The sequence below is a fragment of the Pezoporus occidentalis genome, unplaced genomic scaffold (assembly GCF_034315485.1).
Source record: "Pezoporus occidentalis ecotype Australia unplaced genomic scaffold, CSIRO_AGI_Poc_V1 ctg159, whole genome shotgun sequence".
NCBI lineage: Eukaryota > Metazoa > Chordata > Aves > Psittaciformes > Psittacidae > Pezoporus > Pezoporus occidentalis.
The window spans coordinates 308,355-333,794 of NW_026913415.1; the positions used below are offsets into that span (position 1 = coordinate 308,355).

Genomic DNA, 25,440 nt, shown 5'->3' on the forward strand with positions numbered 1-25,440 from the left:
GGTTTGTGTTTTCAGAAGGAAGAGGCACAGATGACACTTGGGGACCCATCACTGATGATGACCAAGAGAAACAAAAACCACGGACTGTGCTTCTAAGGCACCACACTGGGATGAACATAGGAGTTAGCACAGCTTCAAAACCACGTTTTTCTGCAAACATATCAGTAAAGGGAGTAAACCATGTGTCCTGACCCTGTTGGGGTACAACTGCTGCAGATGAGGAAGGAAGACACAGTAGCTGCTGCCCTTGATCCTGGCTGTTTAAAGCAACTTGGCTGCTACGCTGGGTTGGGTTAAGCCAAATAAATAGAGCTGACCACAGACTGAACTCCACAGTAAATAAACACATCCTCTTCTCTCATGGAGACAGGACTTTCCCTGCCTTTACTATGCCCCCTCACTGAAATAACCACAATGTTTTGGGCTATGAAGATGCTGACAGCTCCAGCTCTCACACCAATGTACCTCCAAAGCTGGAGCAGGGCAGTCGAGAAAATCCCTATCCCACCTCACAGATGTTCTTCATGCACCACACCAGGTTTGAAGGCTTGCTAGAGAAACTGCAGAACCTCTTATCTACATGGGAAGATCTCCACAGTGACAAAGTTTCATGTTACATCATGTTTAGGGAAACCTGTGCAACCACAAGTGCTAGAAACAGTGAATGTCATCTCTGAAGTCACCAACCTCTGCTGCCTCAAGTGTTACCATGTACCTGCTATCATTGTAACCCAATAGATTCAAGCTGCAGAGGCTCTAGCATTAGGAGAAAGAAAAGGAGAGGCGGGAAAGACTGATGTGAAGACAACCAGGGCTGTATCACCTTCTCACGACAGGCTGAGATTGCTTGCACAAGCTGGATTTGTGCCCAAACTTGAGGAGCGGCAGAAATTCATTAATTCAATCCAACATTTTTATGGAAATCACATCCTTTCTGATCGCTGGAAATAAGTCAGCTTGTAATGGTATGAGAACATTCAGTTCTCCTTCAGCAGGGTGCTACCACCACTCTCAAAGGGAAGAAACTCAGGGCCAGAGGGATATTCTAGTCTTGATGGCACTTGGAAGGCACGTGGTGAAAAAAAACAGACAATAAAAGCCGCTTCTGTTCCCCTAGGATAGAAAGCAACACCACGTGTCTAATTTCTGTCTTGGCCATCTGGCATTAAAGCCAGCAAAAAATGAGGTTTAATAACATATTTGGAGGGTATTTTAATTTGCGTGGAAGGGAAGCTCCCTGAGACACAAGGACCATTACAGGGGATTTGATGGATACGTTTCAGGAGACAGTCTCAGACTCCTCTTGATTTGTTCCGGGCTTCTCGTGAACTCAAGTGCATCCATGAAGTTACACCTTAATGTCTGCAGCTCCAAGCAGTCATTTTAGGAGCTGAGGACGGTGCTCATCTGTTTCTCCAGCATACATACATGTACTCAGAGGGAAGCAGAGATGCACCGTACCTCTTTAGAAGCGGTATTTGGATAATCACCTTCTAGGATCTGCAGAGGGACAGCACAAGAGTAGCTGGAGAAAAGAAGGAGGTTCTGTGCCCAGATAGCCCTTTGAAATGAAGACACTGTGCTTTGCAAGCAACTCAATTATGAAATGGGTTTGGAAAACATTTTGCAGAAGAGGTAAATATCTGTATCTCAAAGTGTAGACCTGAGTGACTCTCAAGCAAAAAGATCTCATTAAGAGTTGCTTGAATGGCCAGAACCGTCAAGGAAGGATTAAAAAATAAAACTGTACAAAAACCCAGTGAAAATCAATTCTTTTTGAAGCTGACATGCTGCTTCCCCTTCAAAATAAGCCAGCGTTTGACCAGGTACAATCTCAGCTTCTCAGGTCCTCCACACTCAGTGGCATCATAGTGCTTGCACGCAGTTCTGCATCCAAACACATCATTGGGCTTTTTGTGCCAGAAAACTCCTTGTTAGACTTTGATTTCCTTGATATTGGCACATTCATTGATATTTTTTGCAAGCTTCTTTTCACCTTGTACGCCACACCACCTATAACTGCTGCCTTTCGACGCAGGAAAGCTGCTTTCCTTGCCTGCCATTTAAGTATGATCTCATAGCAGAGAAAGAATGAAGAGAAGACAAAATTAATAAGCTGAAAGAACCGTGAATATAGTTACATATGACAACAGACAGTGCTCTCCTATCCCAGATTTCCTTGTTGTGCCAATGTAAAAGCAAGACTTACCGCTGGGTCCTCTCGTTGATGGTGTTGACTCCCTGGAGGTCTGAGAGCGGTGTCCGTGGGCTCTTCCGAGCAATACCTAAACCAGCACATAAGAAAAGATGTTTCTAGCTGGCTCTTCACCCAGAGGCAATTAGCACAGCCATAGCTTAGCACTGATTACAGTGAGGAGGAGCATGTACATGTCATGGCACATGCTGGGTATACAAGGGTGCCAAAGATGCCGACATACCCATCACCTACTAAGTTTTACCTCTCTGCCACAGTCATCACGCTTATGAGTAACGCTGTTTGCTCAAGCCCGGTAATTCCCCTCCCACACCTGCACATAGTGTTAGGGACATGATGTCCCAGCTAGTAAGGAAACATGGTAAAGAGGTTGCTGTGATGGTGGTGACCAGCCACTCATGTCCTGTATGTCCAAAATATTCCCAAGCTCTCCGCTGTGCATGGGACATCCCAGATGCTTGCATGGGCAAAACACCACAACATAAGTAGGGTGCTTGGAAAAATGGTCATTTATTCCTTGCATCCAGATAGAATTAAACCTGGCTAGGGATGTGAAAGATAACAGGAAGGGGTTCTGTAGTTACATTGCGAATAAAAGACAGACTAGGGACAACGTGGGCCCTAGGAGAACTGCCCTGGATTTGGAGAAGGCTGAGGTTCCGAATGACTTCTTTGCCTCGGTCTTCACTGGCAAATGCTCTGACCACACCACCCAAGTCTTGGAAGGCAGATGAAGGGACTGTGAGAATGAAGACCTTGGGCCCACTGTAGGAGAGGAGCTGGTTCGAGACCATCTTAAGAACCTGAAAGTGCACAAGTCCATGGGACCTGACGAAATCCATCCACAGGTCCTGAAGGAGCTGGTGAATGAAGTTGCTAAGCCACTGGCCATCACATTTGAGAAATCATGGCAGTCAGGTCACGTTCCCGATGACTGGAAAAAGGGAAATATAACCCCCATTTTCAAGAAGGGGAAAATGGATGACCCGGGGAATTACAGAGCAGTCAGTCTCACCTCTGTGCCTGGCAAAATCTTGGAGCAGATTCTCCTGGAAGGCATGCTAAGGCACATGAAAATCAACAAGGTGCTTGGTGACAGCCAGCATGGCCTCACTAAGGGGAAATCCTGCCTGACCAATTTGGTGGCCTTCTACGATGGGGCTACAGAACTGATGGACAGGGGTAGAGCAGTTGATGTCATCTACCTGGACTTGTGCAAAGCGTTCGACACTGTCCCACACGACATCCTTGTCTCTAAATTGGAGAGACATCAATTTGATGGATGGACCACTGGGTGGATAAAGAACTGGCTGGATGGCTGCACACAAAGAGTTGTGGTCAATGGCTCAATGTCCGGCTGGAGACCAGTAACGAGTGGTGTCCCTCAGGGATCGGTGTTGGGATCGGTCTTGTTTAACATCTTCATCGCTGCCATGGACAGTGGGATTGAGCGCGCCCTCAGCAAGTTTGCCGATGACACCGAGCTGTGTGGTTCGGTTGATACCCTGGAGGGAAGGAATGCCATCCAGAGGGACCTCGACACGCTTGTGAGGTGGGCTGATGCCAACCTCATGGAGTTTAACCATGCCAAGTGCAAGGTCCTACACCTGGGTGGGAGCAATCCCAGGCACAGCTACAGGTTGGGCAGAGAAGAGATTCAGAGCAGCCCAAGGAGAAGGACTTGGGGGTGTTCATTGATGAGAAAATGAACATGAGCCAGCTTCAGTGTGCGCTTGCAGCCCAGAAAGCAACTGTATCCTGGGCTGCATCAAAAGGAGCGTGACCAGCAGGTCGAAGGAGGTGATCCTGCCCCTCTGCTCTGCTCTTGTGAGACCTCACCTGGAGCATTGTGTGCAGTTCTGGTGTCCTCAACACAAAAAGGACATGGAGCTGTTGGAACAAGTCCAGAGGAGGCCACGACGATGATCAGGGACTGGAGCACCTCCTGTATGAAGATAGGCTGAGGAAGTTGGGGCTGTTCAGCCTGGAGAAGAGAAGCTGTGTGGAGACCTCATAGCAGCTTCCAGTATCTGAAGGGGGCCTATAGGGATGCTGGAGAGGGACTCTTCATTAGGGACTGTAGTGATAGGACCAGGGGTGATGGGTTAAAACTTAACCTGGGGAAGTTTAGATGGGATGTAAGGAGAAAATTCTTTACTGTAAGTGTGTTGAGGAGCTGGAATGGGTTGCCCAAGGAAGTTGTGAGAGCTTTGGATAACAGGGTCTAGTGGTAGGTGCTCCTGCCCATGGCTGGGGGTTGGAACTCGATGATATTAAGGTCCTTTCAAACCCAAACCATTCTATGATTCTATGATTCTACTTCTTCTCTTCCTGCAGATATATGGACATGGACACAGATAGCAAGGAGTATACACTGCATGGGGAGGCTTTATTGCCTATTGAACCTATATCCTTTGATAGGTGTAGTTCTAGAGTAATTTCTATTTGATATAAAGCCAAGGAATTTTCCATGCATGGTTACAGAAGCAGACATTTCAAGCTCTTATCTTCCCCAAAGTGGAAATGTTTTGTAACCAAGCATTTAGGAAGACAGAAGACAATTTTTGTAGACAGCAAAATGCTTTTCAAGTCACTAAACTACAGAGATTTAGAGACTCGATAAGCTTGAATTTGACATGAAAATAGCCAAGCAATATTCTACCTGTCTCAAAATTGCTGCTGTGAGACAGAAAACATGGCAACAGTCACCTGAACATGGGAACAATGTGTATTCCCTACCCCGAGCTGGCTGCAGAGGACAAAAAGATTGCAAAACCTCTTCTCGAAAAAGAAAGTCTAAATTGTACTTTGCAGCAGAACAGGAAGAAGCAATAGCATCTCCCCTCCACGTTTATCACTTCCTTATTTAATGTAGCCCAGATGTTGAGCTAAAAGGTGCCCTAAGATTCTTTTTATTCTGAAGATGAATGCAAAGCACATACACATTGATCTGAGCCAGTGCTGCTGATCTGCTGCTCCTCAGAGCCTGAAGGAGAAGATGGATTTCTACCAAACCTCAACAGGTGACATCCCTTTAATGGGACATCTGTTCTCCTTTACCTGTGGAGATAACACCTTGTCTTGAAGCCTGAACACTTGGCAGGAGATGCCTGGAAAAGCTGAAGGTTCACTTGGTTAAGTTGTCCAAATATCCTAGAAATCTGAGCAAAAGAAAATTGAGGAATGTGATGGCACAGGTCATCTTTGATCCTGCCTGTGCAGGACCAAACCGCTCCTGCTGAGAAGGTTTTGTAACCTCCAGCTCTGGAGGCTTTTGGAAAGCAAGCCAGGCAATCTACCTGAGTGCCTAGCTACACCTAGAGTTCAAAACTCTTTCTTTAATCCCTCTTTTTGCCATGAATGACATTTTTGTTCCATTTCTCATCCTCGGAGCGTTCTTTTACCTCTTTCAAGACTGGCATTTCTGTGCTCGGTTGTAAGGGGGGGTGAAATGAGAATAATCAGAAATCTGCTTAAAATACTGTGTTAGTATTTTTTGTGGCTGGTTTTACACTAAGAAAGCACCCAAAGTCTAACTGTATCCATTTTGTTTTTACATAGTATATATGCCTGGATACTTCCCCATTAAGGCACAGAAGACTTCTCTAACCTAAAGAATTTCATCAGAATGGGGTTTTACCAGTATTTCTAAGACTTTTTTAGAATGTGTCCTTCTTTTTTGAGCAAACTCTGTCCTCCTTCACTTCTCTGCACTCCCCACAGAAGAAATCCCTGAAAGAAAAAGCCCAAAACACCATCTTAACCCAACAAGCCGGGCTGAAGCTATGAAGACAAGTTTGTAACAAAATATTACTGCATCTGCACCTTGCATTGCTTGGGAAAAGGGAACTTCTGGTTTAGGCTACCAAATAATAGCTGCAGTAAACCCACATCATAATTCTGCCAGTTTAGCACCTTTAGTGACTTTCTGATTAATAAAAGTTATGGCCACAAGCTGGATTAAAGACTTCTCTACATTGGGCATCACTTGGCTCTTAAAACCAGCATGCATACATGTTGCAACCAAAGACATGTTGTTAGACTGATGTCACCTCTTTTCTGGGAAATAAAGTGAGGGTTTTTTTAGACATGAAAGGAAAAAAGGTGTTAGATTTAAGGTGGCAAGACACAAGGCTTTGGGAATTCTGTACAGTAAATACAGGCCATTAAATAGTGAATGTATATGAATACACTGCATGAATACTACTTGTTCTCCTGCTCAGCTTTGGTCTTGGACTCAAAGGTGCCTAAACCCAGTACCTTCCTTTGGTGGAAGACCATCAATTAACTGATAGACACAAAGACACCAGTGAAGCAGCTGAGATTGTAAGGGAAGGGTGATCAGTTGGCTGCACAAGCTAAATAGCAAGTGACCAAGAGGGAATCTCAATATACTCATCAAATCAATTAGTTTTCTCTCTGTGCACAGCTAGAACTGTGACCAGCAGGTCAAAGGAGGTGATCCTGCCCCTCTGCTCTGCTCTTGTGAGATCCCACTTGCAGCACTGTGTACAGTTCTGGTGTCCCCAGCATAAGGACACGGAGCTGTTGGAGCAAGTCCAGAGGAGGCCACAAGGCTGCTCAGGGACTGGAGCACCTCCCGTATGAAGACAGACTAAGAACATTGCAGCTGTTCAGCCTGGAGAGAAGAAGCTGCTTGGAGACTTCAGAGCAGCCTTCCAGTGTCTGAAGGGTGCTGGAAAGGGACTCTTCATAAGGGACTGTAGCAATAGGACAAGGGGTGATGGGTTCAAACTGAAACAGGAAAATATAAGGATATATAAGGAAGAAGTTACTCCCTGTGAGGGTGCTGAGGCGCTGGCACAGGGTGCCCAGAGAAGCTGTGGCTGCCCCATCCCTGGCAGTGTTCAAGGCCAGGTTGGACACAGGGGCTTGGAGCAAGCTGCTCTAGTGGAAGGGGTCCCTGACCACGGCAGGGGTTGGAGCTGGATGATCTTAAGGCCCTTTCCAACCGAAACCATTCTATGATGCGCACAATTCCAGATCTATTTGGTCCCTCTCTCAAGGATGCCATGGGTGTAACCTCAACTAACTTATAGGAAAAGCCAAGTCCCTGGGGCCAACCTCAGCACGCACAACCTCCTCGCCTGTGGGACCTGCAAACCCACTAAATTCAGGACCAAAAAAAGTACATGTTCCAACCCCATTTTAAGCCTTCCCAAGCCATGAAGCCTGGGGAAGCAGCTTGCAGGAGCACACCCTGCATGAAGATGTGAATGACCTCTGAAAGCAGAACATCAATTACTCTGGTAATTGTCTGGTCCATAGTAGCATCTATGGAATTGCTACTCTTAGGTCCACGTGTCTCCTACGAGAAACCAAAGTGTGTTGACAAGTGTAAAGTAAGTGAGGTTTTAAAACGTTAAGCTCAACACTGAGCTCAAGTCACTGCTTCACCTTAAGTTGAAGCTGTTTCTGTGCATCTCTTGAGTTGTATGAATTGCTGAATTGCCTTCCCATGTAAGCAACAGCAAATGTAACATCCCCCAGAATTCCCATATGGCTCAGCTAGCTTACAAATTAAAATTGAACTGATTAATTAATTGCAATTAAAGTTACACCACCGGTAATTGTCTTTCTTTTCAGTACTTCTTTAGTAGCATCAATAAGGTCACTTAGTACAAAACCACTTAATAAATCCAGTGATGAGCTTGTCTTACTGCTTTAGATCTCCTTATAGCAATAGTGAGAGCTTGTAGGAAAAAATAATGTAGTTTAAGTTAAGAATTTAAGTCTAAATTAAGAGTTAAAACACCTCTGCTCCCCCAGTGCTACATGCTGGAGAAAGCATGGAGATCTGATATAAGGTTTTTTGCATGAAAAGCGTACTTTTGAAGACTTCACATGCAACTGCTGTACTTACTGTGCTCAGCTCTAGAGAAAAAACCTGGGTGTTTGGCATTTACACCTAAGTTGCACAATATTGAAGTTAACAACTGGGGCTGGGGATTTGTCCTTGTGCCCTTGCAGGCTGCATACAGCAGTGCTCTAATTCTGTAAGCTTTAATGTGCAACATAAAGGAAGAGAATAATGGCAGGAAAACGGTATATCTAAATTTACAAGCACCAAATGTATATTTTATATATATATAATACAGTAGTGCAGGCAAGAGTGTCCATGTTGTCATGCAGGATGAGCTTATTACATGACAGAGGAGTGAGGAGGAAGAAACGGAGACCAAGTGCATAGTAACTCAACTCATTCTGGAAAACAACATTGCCAAAGGCTTTAGTTTTAAGTAAAAGCCCTCAGAGACAGTATTTTCACAAGCTAAAGTTATTTTGGAAGTCCAATGAAATCTCAATGAAGTCAAATTGCAGCTGTATCAGCCACAGACTTGTGGTGATGTTCATTCCTACCGGACCAGCGGAGCTTTGAGCTTGTTATCACCCGTGTGATAACAAAAATAAACCACTCCAAAAATACCCCTGGCATCAGCCTCCTGACTTAATGTCAGTGAATAAACGAGGAAACCACCAACACAGTGATATGCTATCTCAAGAGATTTGGGTTTGGACTTTATTTTCCTCCCCAAACTCTGCCTAATAATTTCTCAATAGGCTCAAAACTGTTATTTTTTGATGCTTGAAGGCTCCTTGGGTGGTGTTTTTCACCCCTTCTAGGCTGAATGCACCTGGTTTCCATTTCTTGTGTGAGTGTCGTATCAGAGGGAAGGGCAGGTGGTGGAGCCTTACTGTACTTCTCCTCCTTGCATCTCTGCAGGATCTCTAAGCTCCTCTGGTGAACTGGGTGATGGAGAAAGCTAAAACTATCCACACTTTTCAAAACCGCACATGGCACTGCATCATCATGCCCTTGGGAAGCAAAATGAAAACAAAACAGAAAATTGAGAGAGGAGAAAGACTATAATAAGCAGAAATCAGGAGAGGGTAAAGAACAAGCCCGAAGGACGCGAGAGCTTGAGGGTCATGTGTTTTTTGGTGCTTGACACAATTTAACCTCAGGTTCCTCTGGACACGGAGCCACGGCACAGGAGCAATGGGCTGGACCACATCCCAACCCTGCTTATAATCCTTTATAGGATCCAGAGTATAATCACTTTATAATCACTCTGAGATTATTTGGCAAAACATAGATGATTTGATAAATTTTGGTTTTATTAACTGCTTTTCAAAATCTTTTCCATGCCTCTGTCAGGTGTTATCTGCAGCTCCCTGTCCGGATGCTCCTGGACACAGCCACCTCAAATTCCCCTCTTGCACCCCAGTGCCCCACTTTGATCAGATATTGGTAATTAAAAGGCAAAAGAAATGGTTTGCATTGAATAAGGGTTCCATATTCCTCGAGGGCAGAGGATACAGGATCTGGAGTTACGTAGAATGGGTTTGAGGTCAAAAGTTGGAAGAAACCATCACTGTGTGGTCAAGAGGACTTTTCATGGCCCAGCTCTGACCATAGGGTGGAGGAGAGGTTACACGGGTGACAATGTGTGAATGGGCAGCACCTCTCCACCATCCTTTAAGAGGCCAAATCATGGGATACATCGCGCTCCCGTTGGGCCGTGATGAGGTCACCGAGGAGTTACCTTGTGTCAGCACTGAAGCATTTCATACCAACACATTTAATCATCAGAAAGGACTGCTCTGAACTTTCCAGAGGAACACTGTCAAGGGGCATCTTCCTCACATCAACACCACTTCACGCTGCTCACTTTGATCTCAAAGACCCATTTTTTGGTTGCTATCACATTTATTTGGCACATACAGGTTGGCTTTTTTTATTCTTTCAGTGTGTATGTGGGTTTTTGGTGTCAAGCTTCAGGACTAAACCTGCAGAAGTCAAAAGCATCATTTTTGAGAAGACATTATCATGTAGAGCAGCCACAATAGGCACTAACCCAAAGAGCATCCTTTGTTGGCTGAATGCAAAGGCAGAGCCCATTGAGGGAGGGCAAAGCCCCAGAACCATGAGCCCTTTGTCAGAGAGGATTTAGGTTCATGTCCAGCAAAAGCAAGATGAGAAAGCTGTGAGTCTCCACAGCCTGGTTTGAATGGCATCAGCTCTTCCAAGCCCTCTAAGGCCAGGCTGGACAGAGCCTTGGGCAACATGGTCTAGTGTGAGGCATCCCTGCACTTGGCAGTGGGTTGGAACTAGATGATCTTAAGGTCCTTTCCATCTCAAACCCTTCTGTGATTCCATCAGTTTTCCCTAACAAAAAATTAGGTTTTTTTTTTTGGTAATAAATTCATACTGATGACACAGCAAAAAATGTCAATTAGCCAAATTTCTTCCCTAAAAAGCTTGATAATGTTCCTTTAATTGAAGTTCACTAACGAAATCTAGTTCAAATGTGTAGTTCCCCTGATAAATTCAACTATAATAATAATAAAATCAAATAACTGAAGAAGTCCACCCTTCAGCTAACCGCAGCCTGCCAGCTCCTCAGTGTTTCATCCAAGGAGGGTTGGCAGCCCTGTTAAGACACATCTCCTGGGCAGAAGAGAAAGGTACCCAACAAAATTCACAGTGGTACTGCTTTGCTGCTCTGCACCTCCAGGTTAACAAGGACAATCATCAGTCACTAAAAGCTGCACTACTGGGATATTAGGAGAACAAAAAAAGGAGAGTCCCCAAAGCAGGCAGGAAGGAATGCTGATTATCCCCACAGAAGCATCCGTAGCACTGGCTGCCACTGCTGGCATAGACAAGATAACCAAAAGGATGGTGCAAAAAGAGAGCAGAGCAAAATTTTGCAGAGCTGCTTATACATAAGCTGGAGATTTGTCATGAAAATCCCCGCTGAGTATTGCAAGCATGACTTGTGCAGGCCTTCAGACAGTGAAAAGCAAAGGAGACCCATTTGGGGTTAAGACAAAAGAGTGCAAAGAGCCTTAAATAAAACCAAAGCATGCTTCAGATATTTTCCTACTGATTCATTACACCTGCCTGGTGGATGGGAGCAGCAGCAGACAGGACCTCAGAAACCAAGAACCAAAGTCTATGAGAACATTAAGCATGCACCCTTGGCTGAACGTACATGTGTGAAGTTATTTTCTGCTAATCTACCATAACGTTATTGAAAGCCCCACATCTGTGGGCAGGAACACATTCAAATCAGGCTAAGTAAAGCCAGCAAGGTTTGGTAAAAATCCAAACTAGACCTAAACCACAGCCTGTCTTTGGTTGTCTATTGAGATGGGGTGATTTTAGTGATTCTTTATTAATTCATCATTACGGTGCCTCTCCAGAGAGGCCAGAGGCAGCTGAATGTGAGTGGTCCCAGCTATGCCAGTAGGGCAAGTTTTCCCAATGGATAAGGTGGATAGTGCTGCCTCTATAATGGTGACTTTCTCATGACTTTTTCCCAATGCATGCTGAAGATGCACATAGAAACTTGGAGTATAAATTACCTGAGAATTGTTGGGTAGCTTAAGACAAACCTTATCCAGCTTTCTAAGGCATTTTGTTCTTTTTTTCTGGACTCCAAACCCAGCAGTTACAAAGCACAAAGCCATTTGAAAGCAGGCTAAAGAATCCCAGATAGATAAAAAAGCATCATTACGTGCTAGAAAATGGTTAGAAATCCAGCCACTACTGTGTGTTGGTTAGTTTTGGTATGGAAAGAAACGGTGATGCAAGAATCGAGTCTCAGAATTGTCTGAAAACCTCCTGGACTCTATTATATACCTATATATTGGTATATAGATATAGATACAAGCAAGTTATTGCCACAAACTGAAGACTGAAAAGCAGAAAGCTAGCTAGTAGGAGACGAGCATGGCAGGCACAACCGATTGCCAGACACAGACAGCGAAGCAGGGCTTGAAATTAGCTCTTATTTTCCAAGACTGAACGTACTTTTACTATCTCCTTGAGCAGCTTGCTTCAGGTTCAGCCTGGGTTTAGTCCAAGACGAAAAGATGATGGTCAGAAAATGCAAACATGGAGTTTGGCACCCAGCTCGAGTGAAATTCCTCCCAGTGCCAACTATTTTGCCATCTACCTCCTGGTGGTATGCAACAGCACTGTCCATAAATGCTGCTGGATGTGCCATAGACCCAGGGTCATGAGAAACACCTTTGCTCTAACATCACACCTGGGAGGTTTAAAAGTCTCAAGAGCCAAAAGCTGATTTCTGCCTCCTGCTCTTTGGGATGCTGTTATTCACCCCAAACAAGAAAAATATTCTTTCCACTTGTATGGTTCCCATTCCTATGTCCCTTGTCTCAGGCTCCTTGGCTCTCCTTGATGCACACCTCTCCGACTGAAAACTTCATGGTGCAGCTCTGCACTTTGTTTTAACTCAGCTGACATTTTCCCTGCTGAGTCTCTAATTTCATCATGAATTTCAAGCCCTCTTGTGCCCAGAAATTAATAGTAATAGCTTGGACCCATCTTCCCCAAATTGGTTTATGCAGAGAAATGGTCTAAAAGCACAGCCAGGTATTGCCTGCCACAGCATGATGATGCACCATCACTTTCCTTTAATTTAATGCCCTTGTGCTCAGCACGAAGTGGTTCTGGATGACTGAGAAGCAATGAATTTTGCTAGACAAGAGACACGCTCTCTTGCAGCTTAAAGGGTGAACAGCTTGAAAAAATACAGAGAAAAGTTAGTGCCTTTTTTTGTTTCCAGTTCAAGAACTCCTAGAAAATATAACTTGGCCTTATCTGCTAAATAATTGTTATGTTTCTGTTTGAGTCATTCTGGATTTCCTACGCATGCACCCTACAGAAAGGAAAAGTTAAAGCAGCAAAGTGAAATTATTCCCTTACAATGTGTTCAAATCCAAATATACATTTCAATGGAGCTTTTGCACATCAAAAATCAACATCTTAATGACTTTTGGATAGATCAATCACTCCTACTAAGTGAGGCTACTAAAAATACCACAGTAATACACTGGACCTAAGTTGCTGCTGAAAAGCAGGCGCTAGAATGAGGACATAGACACACGTACCAGTTTTCTTCTCCACGTATCGTTTTCCAGCCTCCCTAAAGGCAACCATGGCCCTGAAGAATGCCCGCAGGATGGCCCAGCGGAAGACAGCCACCGGGTCGATCCCGATCATCCCGCAGATGAAGGCGTTCTTGCTGCTCCTAAGAAGAGCTACAATGTCCGGGCGCATGTGATCTGTGTTCTTCTCACGGAAATCCTAGGGAAAGACATAAAGGAGGGGGGAAAAAGAGGAAAATAAACAATTATCTACAAGACAGAGCAGGTCAGATCTGGATGCCCCTGGGACTATTGAATCTGCTTCTATCTCTTTTTCTGTCCCTGTATTAGGCACCTGGTTATGTCTAGAAAAGAAATGTTTTACCCCAAAGCACTCTGAAGCATCGTAAAGCTGATGCATATCCTGGGCTGCATCAAAAGAAGTGTGACCAGCAGGTCAAAGGAGGTGATCCTGCCCCTCTGCTCTCATGAGACCCCACTTGGAGCACTGTGTGCACAGTTTTGGTGTCTTCAATGTAAGAAGGACACAGAGCTGTTGGAGCAAGTCCAGAGGAGGCCACGAGGATGAGCAGGGGCTGGAGCACCTCCCATATGAAGACAGGCTGAGAACGCTGGGGCTGTTCAGCCTGGAGAAGAGAAGCTGCGTGGAGACCTCAGAGCAGCTTCCACTGTCTGAAGGGGGCCTATAGGGATGCTGGGGAGGGACTCTTCATTAGGGACTGTAGTGACAGGACAAGGGGAGATGGGCTCAAACTGAAACAGGGGACGTTCAGGTTAGATATAAGGCAGAAGCTCTTCCCTGTAAGGGTGGTGGGACACCTGCATGGGTTACTCAGAGAAGCTGTGGCTGCCCCATCCCTGGCAGTGTTTAAGCCCAGGTTGGAAGGGGCCTGTTGACATGGTCTAGTGTGAGGTGTTCCTGCCCGTGGCAGGGGGTTGGAACTGGATGGTCTTAAGGTCCCTTCCAACCCAAACCATTCTATGATTGTACGATTTTATGCTTAAGTTTGTCACATGCATTTACTGCATCAGAAACACAACAACAGTTTTGCAGTTGTAAATCCTGAGGCTGTTTCTCATATAGGCTCAGCTGCCCACCAGAATTGCTTCTGCTATTAAGTGGAATGAATATAAATAGGGCCAACTTTGAAATCATTTGAATGGCATTTCCAAAAGTCCCTGCAGCAGAGAGATGCTGAGCCCTATGGTTGTGTAGCCTGTGTTAAAGAATAATGAATGATGAAAACCATGGGATTTTCTACATCAACCAAGCCCAGAAAGGCTACCAAATACCCAATCTCAGTGTGCATCCCTGAATTATTCCCCATAATGCCAACACACAGGGCTCACAGCATGGAGGAGAACAGGATGATACAACCCCCATCACCGTCTCATTTCAGCCAAGCTTTTTATCAAACACTTCTCTCCCAACCCTCATGTCTCTTCTCCAGCCAAGTCCTCTCCAAAGCTGCTCTGTGGAGCCCTTAGTGCTCTGCTTCCCCATCACAGTTAGGAGATTTACATGAAAACAACTGCTGGGGGACTGACCTTCACTCCATACTTCACTTTGCCAGCGTAGTGTCTGATGATGAAAGCTGGCTCCATGACTGCTGGAAATTCAATGTAGGAGTTCCCTTCATGCTGACGTTTAAACTTGTCCAGCAGTGTCTGGTTTGTGGCTTGAGGAAAACTGAGTGGAAAGAATTCAAAAGAAGACAACCATAAACCCAATGAAAAAGCTTTTACACTTCTTTCCTGACCACAAATGGGAAAAGAGAGAGATTCTGAGGTCCCACTTCCATGCCTGCAGAAGCAAGCACTATTCTGCATGCTGTCATCGGGTTATATACAAACACAAGGTATATCTGGTGCCTGGAGAACTCTAAGCTGACTTAGTAATGATCTGAAGTCAGTTCTGAAAGCACAAATAGGTGCATGTTGCGGTATACGCCATCATATGCCCACTGCATAGACATTATTGAGGGTAGCTGCATTTATCTGGGACCCCAAGTTTCTCTCATTGGTTTTGAGGCCGGGACTGCTCTGGTATCTATGGGGTACTTGCACATCTAGGAAATACTGAGTTTACAAGTCTCACTTCAGTGTCAAGGGTTACTTGACTGATCTTGCCAGAGCAAGGAGGAACAGGGTGCCCAGAGAAGCTGTGGCTGCCCCATCCCTGGCAATGTTCAAGGCCAGGTTGGACACAGGGGCTTGGAGCAAGCTGCTCTAGTAGAAGGTGTCCCTGCCCGTGGCAGGGGTTGGAGCTGGAGCAGCTTTAAGGTCCCTTCAATCCAACCCAAACCAGGCTGGGATTCTACAATCTGCTAACTTCTACCAAGACAAGCTGGATGGATTATCACCAAGGATGCAAATCTGAGTTGCACCCTTGATGTCCATGAAACCCCATGGAAGCACAGCCCCTATGTGTAAGTGCCCTCAGTTCTCTATGGCTTAAGTTTTAAAACTAAATTGATCAACCAACCTCGTATCTCAACAACAGCACCCATGCCTTAACTCATGCACTGGGATTCTCCCTTAACTCAGCTAAACTTCAAGCACCTTCATGTTATTATACCACAAGAGACAGGGAGACAAAAGAGGAGAGAAGCAAAGGAGACCTTTTCCCTTCCTTTTAACAGAAGAAATTCTTGAAACACAGTTTTAGTTCTTATATTCAAGGCTCTTTTTGCTCTGTTTGCTGATTTGCCACTGTTTGCTTTACCACCTTGGAAACAAAACTAGAGACAGAAGATAAATCAGCCTAGCAAGCTAAGAGAATCTTTCTGGGAAGAATCACAGTAGGGAAAACTTGAGGATAAACACTTTTTAAGTGAAAAAAAACCAATAATCGGCAAACCCAAGTTTCCTACTTACTTGCTTTCTTCATCCAGCAGATGGAGCAGGCCCGTCGGCTTCTTACTGATCAGGTTGATGCAACTGGAGTTGTCTATGTAGTCAATGTTGTGCCAGCTAATTCCTTCTGCTCTATATTCCTCCTAAAAAACCCCACAGATATAAAAAGGATATCGGGTGCAAGAAAAAAAAAATAAAACCTGGTGAAATGGAAAGGGTTTTCTGGAAACTGATGCACCGTTTACCGAAATGAACATTTGTTCTGTTAATGTGCCACTGAGATTTTATTTGATGCAGCAGAACATTATAAAGAACAACAGGAACACCCTAAACACAGCATTTAACAATTTCAGGTGCAGCAGACTTGCTCAGATACAGGTCAGCTGTCTGGCACACACTGTCTTCTGAGGATGCAAGACGTGCCATGCACCATTGATTCTTGCTTTCCTTTTCCTAGACTGCCTTTAAAGCATAATACAGTGTGTTTGCATCAAGTAAGAGTATTTATTTCCTAGAAGAAAATGGTGTATAGAACATGTTCATTTAATTGCAGAGGAAAACCAATTTAACTCCCTTTCTTGCTTCACTGCACTCAACTCTGTACCTCACAACATTAATGCCTGGTATCATAAGGGCTATGAAGAGACCTCGAGCTAGCAGAAATCACTGCTCCAAGACCAGCGGAGCCACAGCATTCTACAGTAAAAGTGAGGATCTGCCCCAGATTCATGCTGAGTAAAAAGGAATTATTTATCTTTATTACCCTGGGCTGCACCCCCAGAGCGTGAGCAGCAGCTCAGGGAGGGGATCCTGCCCCTCTGCTGTGCTCTGGGGAGACCCCCCTGCAGCCCTGATCCAGCTCTGGGGCAGCAGCACAAGAGGGACGTGGAGCTGTTGGAGCGAGGCCAGAGGAGGCCATGGAGATGCTGTGAGGGCTGGAGCAGCTCTGCTCTGGAGCCAGGCTGAGAGAGCTGGGCTGGGGCAGCCTGGACAAGAGAAGGCTCCTGAAGGGGAGACCTGAGAGCAGCTCCAGTGCCTGAAGGGGCTGCAGGAAACCTGGAGAGGGGCTTGGGACAAGGGATGGAGGGACAGGCCAAGGGGAATGGCTTGAACCTGCCAGAGGGGAGACTGAGATGAGCTCTTAGGCAGAAGCTCTTCCCTGTGAGGGTGCTGAGGCGCTGGCACAGGGTGCCCAGAGAAGCTGTGGCTGCCCCATCCCTGGCAGTGTTCAGGGGCAGGTTGGACACAGGGGCTTGGAGCAAGCTGCTCTAGTGGAAGGGGTCCCTTGCTCTTTTATAAAGGTCGTTTCTTCTGAGATAGATTTGCAATTGGATTACTTTGAGAAGTTGCCTGCAGGGATTATTGTGAGGCATCTGGAAGAAAGCAGAGTTCAGAAATCGTATTTTTTATCATATGCTTTAAAGGCTTGTGACCCACTCTACAAACAGCAACACTGGAAGGGCACCTTACTCCCTGTACTGGCAAATGTCCAACCAATCCAAGCCACATTTTTACTTCTCTAGTGTAAGACATTTTGATGCAGAAGTGAAGAAAACCAGTAAAATATCCTGAGAACTGCACTAATATGATGCACCTTCATAACAATCCCATTCATCTTTATTGCTGCTTCTGCTTTCAGTTTTAATATGAGCAAAGAACTTTTAAAACATATATTTTTCAAACTCTCATCCAAAATTAACATGAACTCCACACACATTATTTTGGGAATTAAAAGACCCTGAAGTGCTTTGAGACATCCCAAAAGGAAATTTTGGCTAAAACCCTCCAAGGTCTTTAATTCAGTATTTGGGACGTCACGTACCTTTACACCAGTGTATTCTCTGTAGGCACAGGTTTTTTTAATGATTTTTAAGGTTCCAAACATAAACCACCCCATTGGAAAAAACCAAAATAATCCTGAAAATAAGGAATAACTCCCCATGATGAATTTTAGTTTTTATTTTTATATTTTTTTACTTTTTTTCTTTGGCTCCTGCCGAGCAACCAGGACCCAGCAGGGATGTAGGATGATGATTCACAAGCCCCTGCTGAACTATAGGCATTTCAAATTCATACAGTTAAGACTCATTGCATTTTTAGTGCAAGTCAGGAAAAAAGGTCCTCTCCAGCAATCAGCCAACTGGAGAAGACTGCATATTTCTTTAGCAAGCACGAGCTTCTCCTGAGTGATTTAGAAGACAGCTGGTGATGCATGCAGTGGTAATGGGAGTCAGCATCATTCATCAACATCTGCTCCTGACAGCCGCTTCAGCGGATGCAGGGTCCATTAGTCCCAGTTTTGCCTGCTCAGGTCTGGTCTTGAGCACCAAGAGAGCAATAAACTTGCTGCATAGGTAAAGACAAGCCTTACTGTAGTTGTGATGGTGCATGTTACTTGCCTTACCTATTAAGTATCATGACTCTTTCTTGAGCTACTTGCATGGGGGCTTTATGTTTCTTTCCCCCCCAGGCTCACCAATTTGTAAGGGTTTTAAGTCTGCATACATCTAAGCTGGTCACATACCATCACTCTGTTCCGGAAGCCCCCTAGACATCCACAGCTCCACACGGGACGGTGAGCAGCTGCACAGTGAACATTGCTGTGAAATTCTGACCTCACCAAAAACTTCTACTGCTTCTCAGATCGGAGGAAAAGAACTGAACAGCAATGCCAGCTGCTGGGGTTTTCTTTAAATACACCCCAGTACACGACCATACAAGACCTGAGTTCAAGATCTCTACTTCTTGAGGCTCGGTTGAAGATGTCCTTGCTCACTGCAGAGGGCTTGGACCAGATGACCTCTATGGGTCCCTTCCAACCCAAACTATGCTAGGATTTTCAGCTCTGCTCCAGACAGTGCATGACCTAAGGCCAGTCAGCAATGTAAGTCCTGGCCTCGGTTTCTTCAGCTGCAGGATTCTGGCTACTTTTCCCTCCTATGCTTGTTTTCCTCTGGGCTGGGTCAGAAACTCTCACTCCCAGGCGGCGGGGTTGTTCCCTACATCTGTTTGTCCACTGCTCCCTCCCTTCCATCCCCAATGCAGCCTCTTGTTGTGTTGGCCAAATACAAAGAGGGATTGAAGTCCTCAGCTAATAACCTTTTCCACAATAACTCACATACAGGCTCTCCTTCCAACACAGGCATGTTGTAGCAGCAGGAACTATTCCAGATCAATTGCTCCAAAGATGAAATGGAAAAAAATATTCCCCTTATTTCTTTTTTCCTAGCATTTTTCCAGTTATTGGTTTGTTTCCCTGCAGAATCGCAGCCCAGGAGAAATACTTACAGCTTTGAGATTGAGGAATAGGATTCCCTAGGTGTTTGTTGGTCTGCAGAACACAGTGCAAGTTGTCCATATAAAGGCAGAAGCTCTGCAGTAAAATCACTGCTGTCCAAATGTTTATGATAAAAAACTCAAGTTTCAGTTTTAATCTTCTATATTCATCTTCCGATGACTGTCTTTCTGCAGAATTTAGCTACTTAAAAGCTACTTCCAAAATATTCCCTCACTTCTGAGCACGACGATCAAGTCTCTGCCATCCTTCATGAATCAAGGCTCCTTGCAGAGCACTCGAATATTAAGGAATTAGATCCAAACAACATCAGGTTTTCATTTAAGAAACAGTCAAGATGAAGACAATACAAAACACTTCCAGACCATTCAAACAAACAAAAAAAGCCACAAACTGAAGGTTAATTAAAAAAACAGTTTAAATTTATACCTTAATGTAGAACTAAATTATGTTTAGGGGAAAATCCAAATGTCCTATTCCTAAAAGACCATCTTTACATCAAGAACCAAACCACTGACATTACCACTATCTGCAAAAGTTTCTAGTGCAGTGAAGTCCAGAGAGTTCTATTTCTGGCATCCTTACTCCCAACAAGAATGTATGGATTTAGTCCTCCCATCCCTGGATAGCTGAAACGTGCTCTGCTGGAAGGTGGAGTGATACAAGCTCACTGGAGAGGAGAGCACTGAGCTCCCAAACTTGGCAGAAGGAATTGAGCAAAGACCCCAAAATTCAGGCTTTTTTAGAGTCCGGCAGCTTCATATTTTCCTGTCATTATTGGGTGAGATGCTACTGATTGCTCCCCAGGTGACCTGTAGAGCCACCATGAGCAGACTAACGCTTCCCAAATCCTGCTGCCGACCATGATGATGTTGGCAGCATGTTAACGTTGGCCCTGCACATCACCGAAGGGACTCGTCCCACCAGCATGAGTATAATCACCCCTCAAAGGCCATAACCCAGATCACAGCAGGGTTGTGCTCTTGGGGCTGCTTCAACACACTCACTGCAATAGCCAGGTCAGCATGGGTCTTTCTGACTGGGCTGAAGTCCGGGAGAGAAGGGAGTGAGTGACTTCACCTTGTGTCTCTTTAGCAGACAAAAAGCCCATATATGTGTATAGATACACATCTACTGGTGAGGCTGCACCTCAAATCCTGTCTCCAGTTCTGACCCTCGCTACAGGAGAGACCTTGAGGTGCTGGAGCGGGGCCAGAGAAGGGCGATGGAGCTGGAGCAGGGCTTGGAGCACAAGGGTGATGGGGAAGGGCTGAGGGACCTGGGGGGTTCAGATGGAGAAGAGAAGGCTCAGGGGGACCTGATGGCTCCCTCCAACTGCCTGACAGGAGGATGGAGCCAGGAGGGGCTGGGCTCTGCTCCCAAGGAACAAGGGATGGGACAAGAGGAAACGGCCTCAAGCTGCACCAGGGCAGGTTTAGATGGAGCTGAGGAACAATTCCTGCCCCAGAGGGTGCTCAGGCATTGGAACAGGCTGCCCAGGGCAGGGCTGCAGTCACCATCCCTGCAAGTGTTCACACAGCGTGGAGACGAGGCCTCAGTGCCATGGGTTAGGGGTGGCCTTGGCAGTGCTGGGAACGGTTGGACTGGAGGAGCTGAAAGGGCTTTTCCAACCTGGCTGATTCCATGATTCTATACATGTACTTTATTATTGCATTCAACATTTAGAAAGATGTGCTAAGCAGTGAGGTGGCCTATCCGAAAGGCCAGTATTTGTCTGAGATTTTCTTGTTCATAAGGGATGCTTTTTAGAACTTAAAAGACTCAGGCTGATCTGGATAAAACCTAATTTGTGATGTTCAAACACCAAAAAAGGAAGATACAAAAAGCCCATCCAGACATTAAAACGTGTATCCTCAGAATACAAGCATAAGTCTTTACTAAATATCACACAGCATTATCTGAGACATACCAGCATGTAAAACTTGGGCTACCAAATTAACAGAATGGGTCAGAATAGCCAACGTTTTTATGAAATGAAAGGAACTCTGGGAAGGAGATAGCTAAGCACTGCTAAAGAGAAACCCTGCCCGCCTGCAGCTAACCCCAGAGAACAAACACTGCTCATGTGCCACAGAAAAATGAATTTAAGATTAAAATCCATTTGCTCAGCATCAGGAAAACTTCCCAGCTGGGACACAAGGCTTGATGGAAACACTGCTTCTAGGAAAAGAAAACATCTGTAATTCTATAGCCGAACGTGTAAAGAATCCCAGCCTGGTTTGGGCTGAAGGGACCTTAAAGCTCCTCCAGCTCCAACCCCTGCCTCGGGCAGGGACCCCTTCCACTAGAGCAGCTTGCTCCAAGCCCCTGTATCCAACCTGCCCTTGAACACTGCCAGGGATGGGGCAGCCACAGCTTCTCTGGGCACCCTGTGCCAGTGCCTCAGCACCCTCACAGGGAAGAGCTTCTGCCTAAGAGCTCATCTCAGTCTCCCCTCTGGCAGGTTAAAGCCATTCCCCTTGGCCTGTCCCTGCAGGCCCTTGTCCCAAGCCCCTCTCCAGGTTTCTTGTACAAGAAACAAGTTCCATTATCTTTACAGGAGCGTTGGATCAGTTCCGTTATCAGGACTTGATTTTGTGCTGCACCAAACAGAAACACCCTCTAATCCACAGCAGAATTAAAGGTTTATGTATCTTGAGTGGGAGAAAATACGCCTGAGCCCAACAGCATCTGGGAAGAGCTCTACACATCCACACATGCTCTATTATGAATTCTTCCATATCCAGCTGTGGCCAACAATAAGTCAAACCAAATGCTAAAAAACAGGATTAAAGGGGAAAGCATTAAATACGATTTTGAAGCTCACACTTATCTACAGTATTGGCTCTCTGGGGGCTGGTGCTCCCCCAGATCATATGGTAAAGTGAAGAGGTGTTGGAGGGACTGATCAGAGCCTTGAAAAATAGAAGAGAAGAGGAGCATGGAAACCCAGAGAAGAAATGAAAGAGGAGAGACGTGATCAAAACACAAAATAAAAATCATAGTAAGTCTTAAAGCCCATCTGTCTCAAAGCACAAAACTGAGGGATTAGTAAATGCAGATTGAAAAGCAGTGAAGAAATCAGGCCTGAGTACAAAGGATGTGAGTTTTTCTAAGATAGATGAGATTTGTTGCCCTGGGATGGAATATGAAAAGTACAAAATATGCCATGGTTTCAAGAGTCCTGGAGCGTGTTGGGAATTCCTTCACACAGCCTGAAAGCCAAGAGCCACACCAGTATCTCAGCATTTCAGTGCTCAGGAGGCAGATGTAGGGTTACAGAGGGAGATTGCCCTGACAATTGGGAAGCAGGCCCAGAAAATAACATTTAAAACCCAAAGACACAGATGATGCTCCCAGCTCTTTCCTGGCGATGATGAAAGTTGATGGCAAAGAGAGGGGTGAAACGTAGTATAGAACCATAGAATCATAGAATCATTAGGGTTGGAAAGGACCTTAAGATCATCCAGTTCCACCCCCCCTGACATGGGCAGGGACACCTCACACTAAACCATATCACCCAAGGCTCTGTCCAGCCTGGCCTTGAACACTGCCAGAGATGGAGCATTCACAACCTCCCTGGGCAACCCATTCCAGTGCCTCACCACCCTAACAGGAAAGAATTTCTTCCTTAGATCCAATCTAAACTTCCCCTGTTTCAGTTTTAACCCCTTACCCCTTGTCCTGTCACTACAGTCCCTAATGAAGAGTCCCCCTCCAGCATCCTTATAGGCCCCCTTCAGATGCTGGAAGGCTGCTATGAGGGCAGGGTATGTAGTGTGGTTTCAGCTTTTATCAAATCCAATTAGGAAATTAAAGCATATTAAGTAGAAAATGTAAACCAAAATGGTTGCTTTATTTGCATGGAACAATGTGCAAGGGGAATACGGCATTTCCCCCCACAAAGCATGGCAATGCCTGCTTCAGGAATGCTCAAATAAATTGCAAGAGAAGAGGAAAACCCCATCAGCTCATTCACCTCCTCCCAGACAGCACTAGATAAGCCCCAGGAGATTATCTGCCTGAGGCTTTCACTATCAAAGCATAGGAAAAGCCTTCTTTACACAATGAAAAATCCCCAAATAAAGTGGGAAATCAACTGAAGCACCCATTTTTTCCAGTGTAGCTGTATGTGGGAATGCTTCCCATCCTGTTCCTATCACACAAACTCATGTAATCCAGGGCCATACGCTCCAGTGTGATCGACAGGCAGATACTTTTGGATGCCTAAATGTATATATTTTGCCTAAAACCTCACAACTAAACAGAAGGGTGTGAAATTCCTCACTTCTTGACTCTAACACCGTCTGCTTCAGCTTCTGGCAACATTTGCAAAGTGAGAAACTCGGAATTAAGCTTCCTTCCACGCCTCTCCAGCCCAAACCGACTTGTGCAGCTTCAAATAACCTCCAAATATACTTAAAAAACTATTACAAGTCAATCTGACAGCCACAGCAATATAAACCTTTGCAAATACAAGCTTAGAGCCACTCATCTCAAGCATACAAATTGTTTCTGTCTTCATTGCTTACCCAGTAACAAGGAAACATCAACCTTGCAACGCATCAGGACAAAGAGATACGAATAATGCCTCAAAAAGCTCAAAACCAAAGCAGTATTCTGCAAACTCCATTGAAAACCTCCCAGGAAAGAACATAATATTTAATGCTGTAAAAGTTACATTAAAATAGGTCATTTTTTTATAATCAACTAAAGGAGCTAAACCTTATAAAACCTCCTTTCTGGATATGTCTGTATAAGTATGTACGTATCCTAAAATCCATTTTAGGGAGCCTGAGAAAGCTTTTCCAAGGCTGGAAATGGCAGCAAGGCGTGGGGGAATCTCCATCCAGGAGAGATCTGCCCAGCATCCAAGAATTAATCCATCCCACGGAGCGTTACTTGCTTGCTCAGCAAAGGCAGGCATCTTCAGCCAGTCCCAGCAGAATAATCCCACTACAGTTTGAGAATTAAAGTGCGCTTGGAATGAGAAATCCTTAAAATGGGAAAACCTTATTATTAGAGAGTTCCTGACTGAACAAGCCCAATGTCTGCTTTGGTGCCGGCGCTTCTGCACTGCAGACGGCACGGATGCCTCAAGTTCCCGACACCCCTCCAGAAGGGGACGGCAGCGCTTTCATTTATGGACAAGGATTTTTATGTCTGATCTCAATTTAAGCAGAAAAGGAATTTATACACACAGCCATATACATAAAAATATAAAGGTAGCATACATTGTTTTCATCATTTGCCCACAGGCACAGTGTATATAAATACGTATCCACAGGCTCCATAAATACACCACCTATAAACAGGTTTATAAGCTGCTCTATTTAAACCATAACGCCTGGCACTGCAGGGGTTCTGATAAACAACCTTGCCTTGCATTTCTTCTGCTGCCCACTGTAAGCTGCTAACCACTTCTGGAGGGCTGGCAGAAGGCTTTGAAGCAGAGGTGCTTCTTGAGATGGAGAAGGTCTTCTCCTTTGAGGGACTCAACTGCTCCTCAGCAACTGGCAAGTGAATTTGCTTTTGCTTTGAGGCTGAATCTCCCCAGGGAAGTGGTGGACCCCACAACATTGGACACTCTTAAGATTCAGCTGGGACATCCAGTCTAGGTCATGCTTTGCTTAGAAAGGTTGGACCAGATGATCCTTGAGGCCCTTTCCAACCTGGGATTCTGTGATCCTCCCATCCCCTGTATGTATGAAGCCTGAGACTTTAATTTATTGCAATTTGGACTGTCCATCATAGAATCATAGAATAGTTAGGGTTGGAAAGGACCTTAAGATCATCCATTTCCAACCCCCTGCCATGGGCAGGGACACCTCACACTAAACCATGTCACCCAAGGCTCTGTCCCAGCTGGCCTTGAACACCACCAGGGATGGAGCATCAAAGAAAGTGTTTTGAAATAGTAGGTTCAGTCCAGTGCTTGTATGTGGCTGTACATGCTCCATCCATCTCTGAGCTCAAAGAGCTCCCTATGCTTCAGTGGCAGTGGTGGGTTTGTCATAAATCACATTTTGCTCTCAAAATTGGGCAATTTGTTTTGCATGACAAAACACATGTTGCCATGGTCCCATCCTTCTTCCCAAGCTGCTCTTACAACAGCCAGGAGAAGCGAGAGCCT

The 25,440-nt window shown here is 45.2% G+C and overlaps 1 protein-coding gene across 11 annotated transcripts in view; it reads right to left on the minus strand.

Annotated features, from left to right (window-relative positions):
* MYO9A (myosin IXA) overlaps positions 1 to 25,440 on the minus strand; it is a 191,262-nt gene that overhangs the window by 40,353 nt on the left and 125,469 nt on the right. For 10 of the 11 annotated variants that reach the window (XM_062612104.1, XM_062612102.1, XM_062612107.1 and 7 more), the window contains 5 exons: positions 16,034 to 16,155; positions 14,705 to 14,846; positions 13,160 to 13,355; positions 8,933 to 9,052; positions 2,210 to 2,285 (listed from right to left, as the gene is read on the minus strand). In XM_062612104.1, the coding sequence (XP_062468088.1) occupies positions 2,210 to 2,285; positions 8,933 to 9,052; positions 13,160 to 13,355; positions 14,705 to 14,846; positions 16,034 to 16,155 (656 nt within the window). The remainder of the gene's footprint in view (positions 1 to 2,209; positions 2,286 to 8,932; positions 9,053 to 13,159; positions 13,356 to 14,704; positions 14,847 to 16,033; positions 16,156 to 25,440) is intronic. The other variant, XM_062612105.1, reaches the window with a different exon arrangement.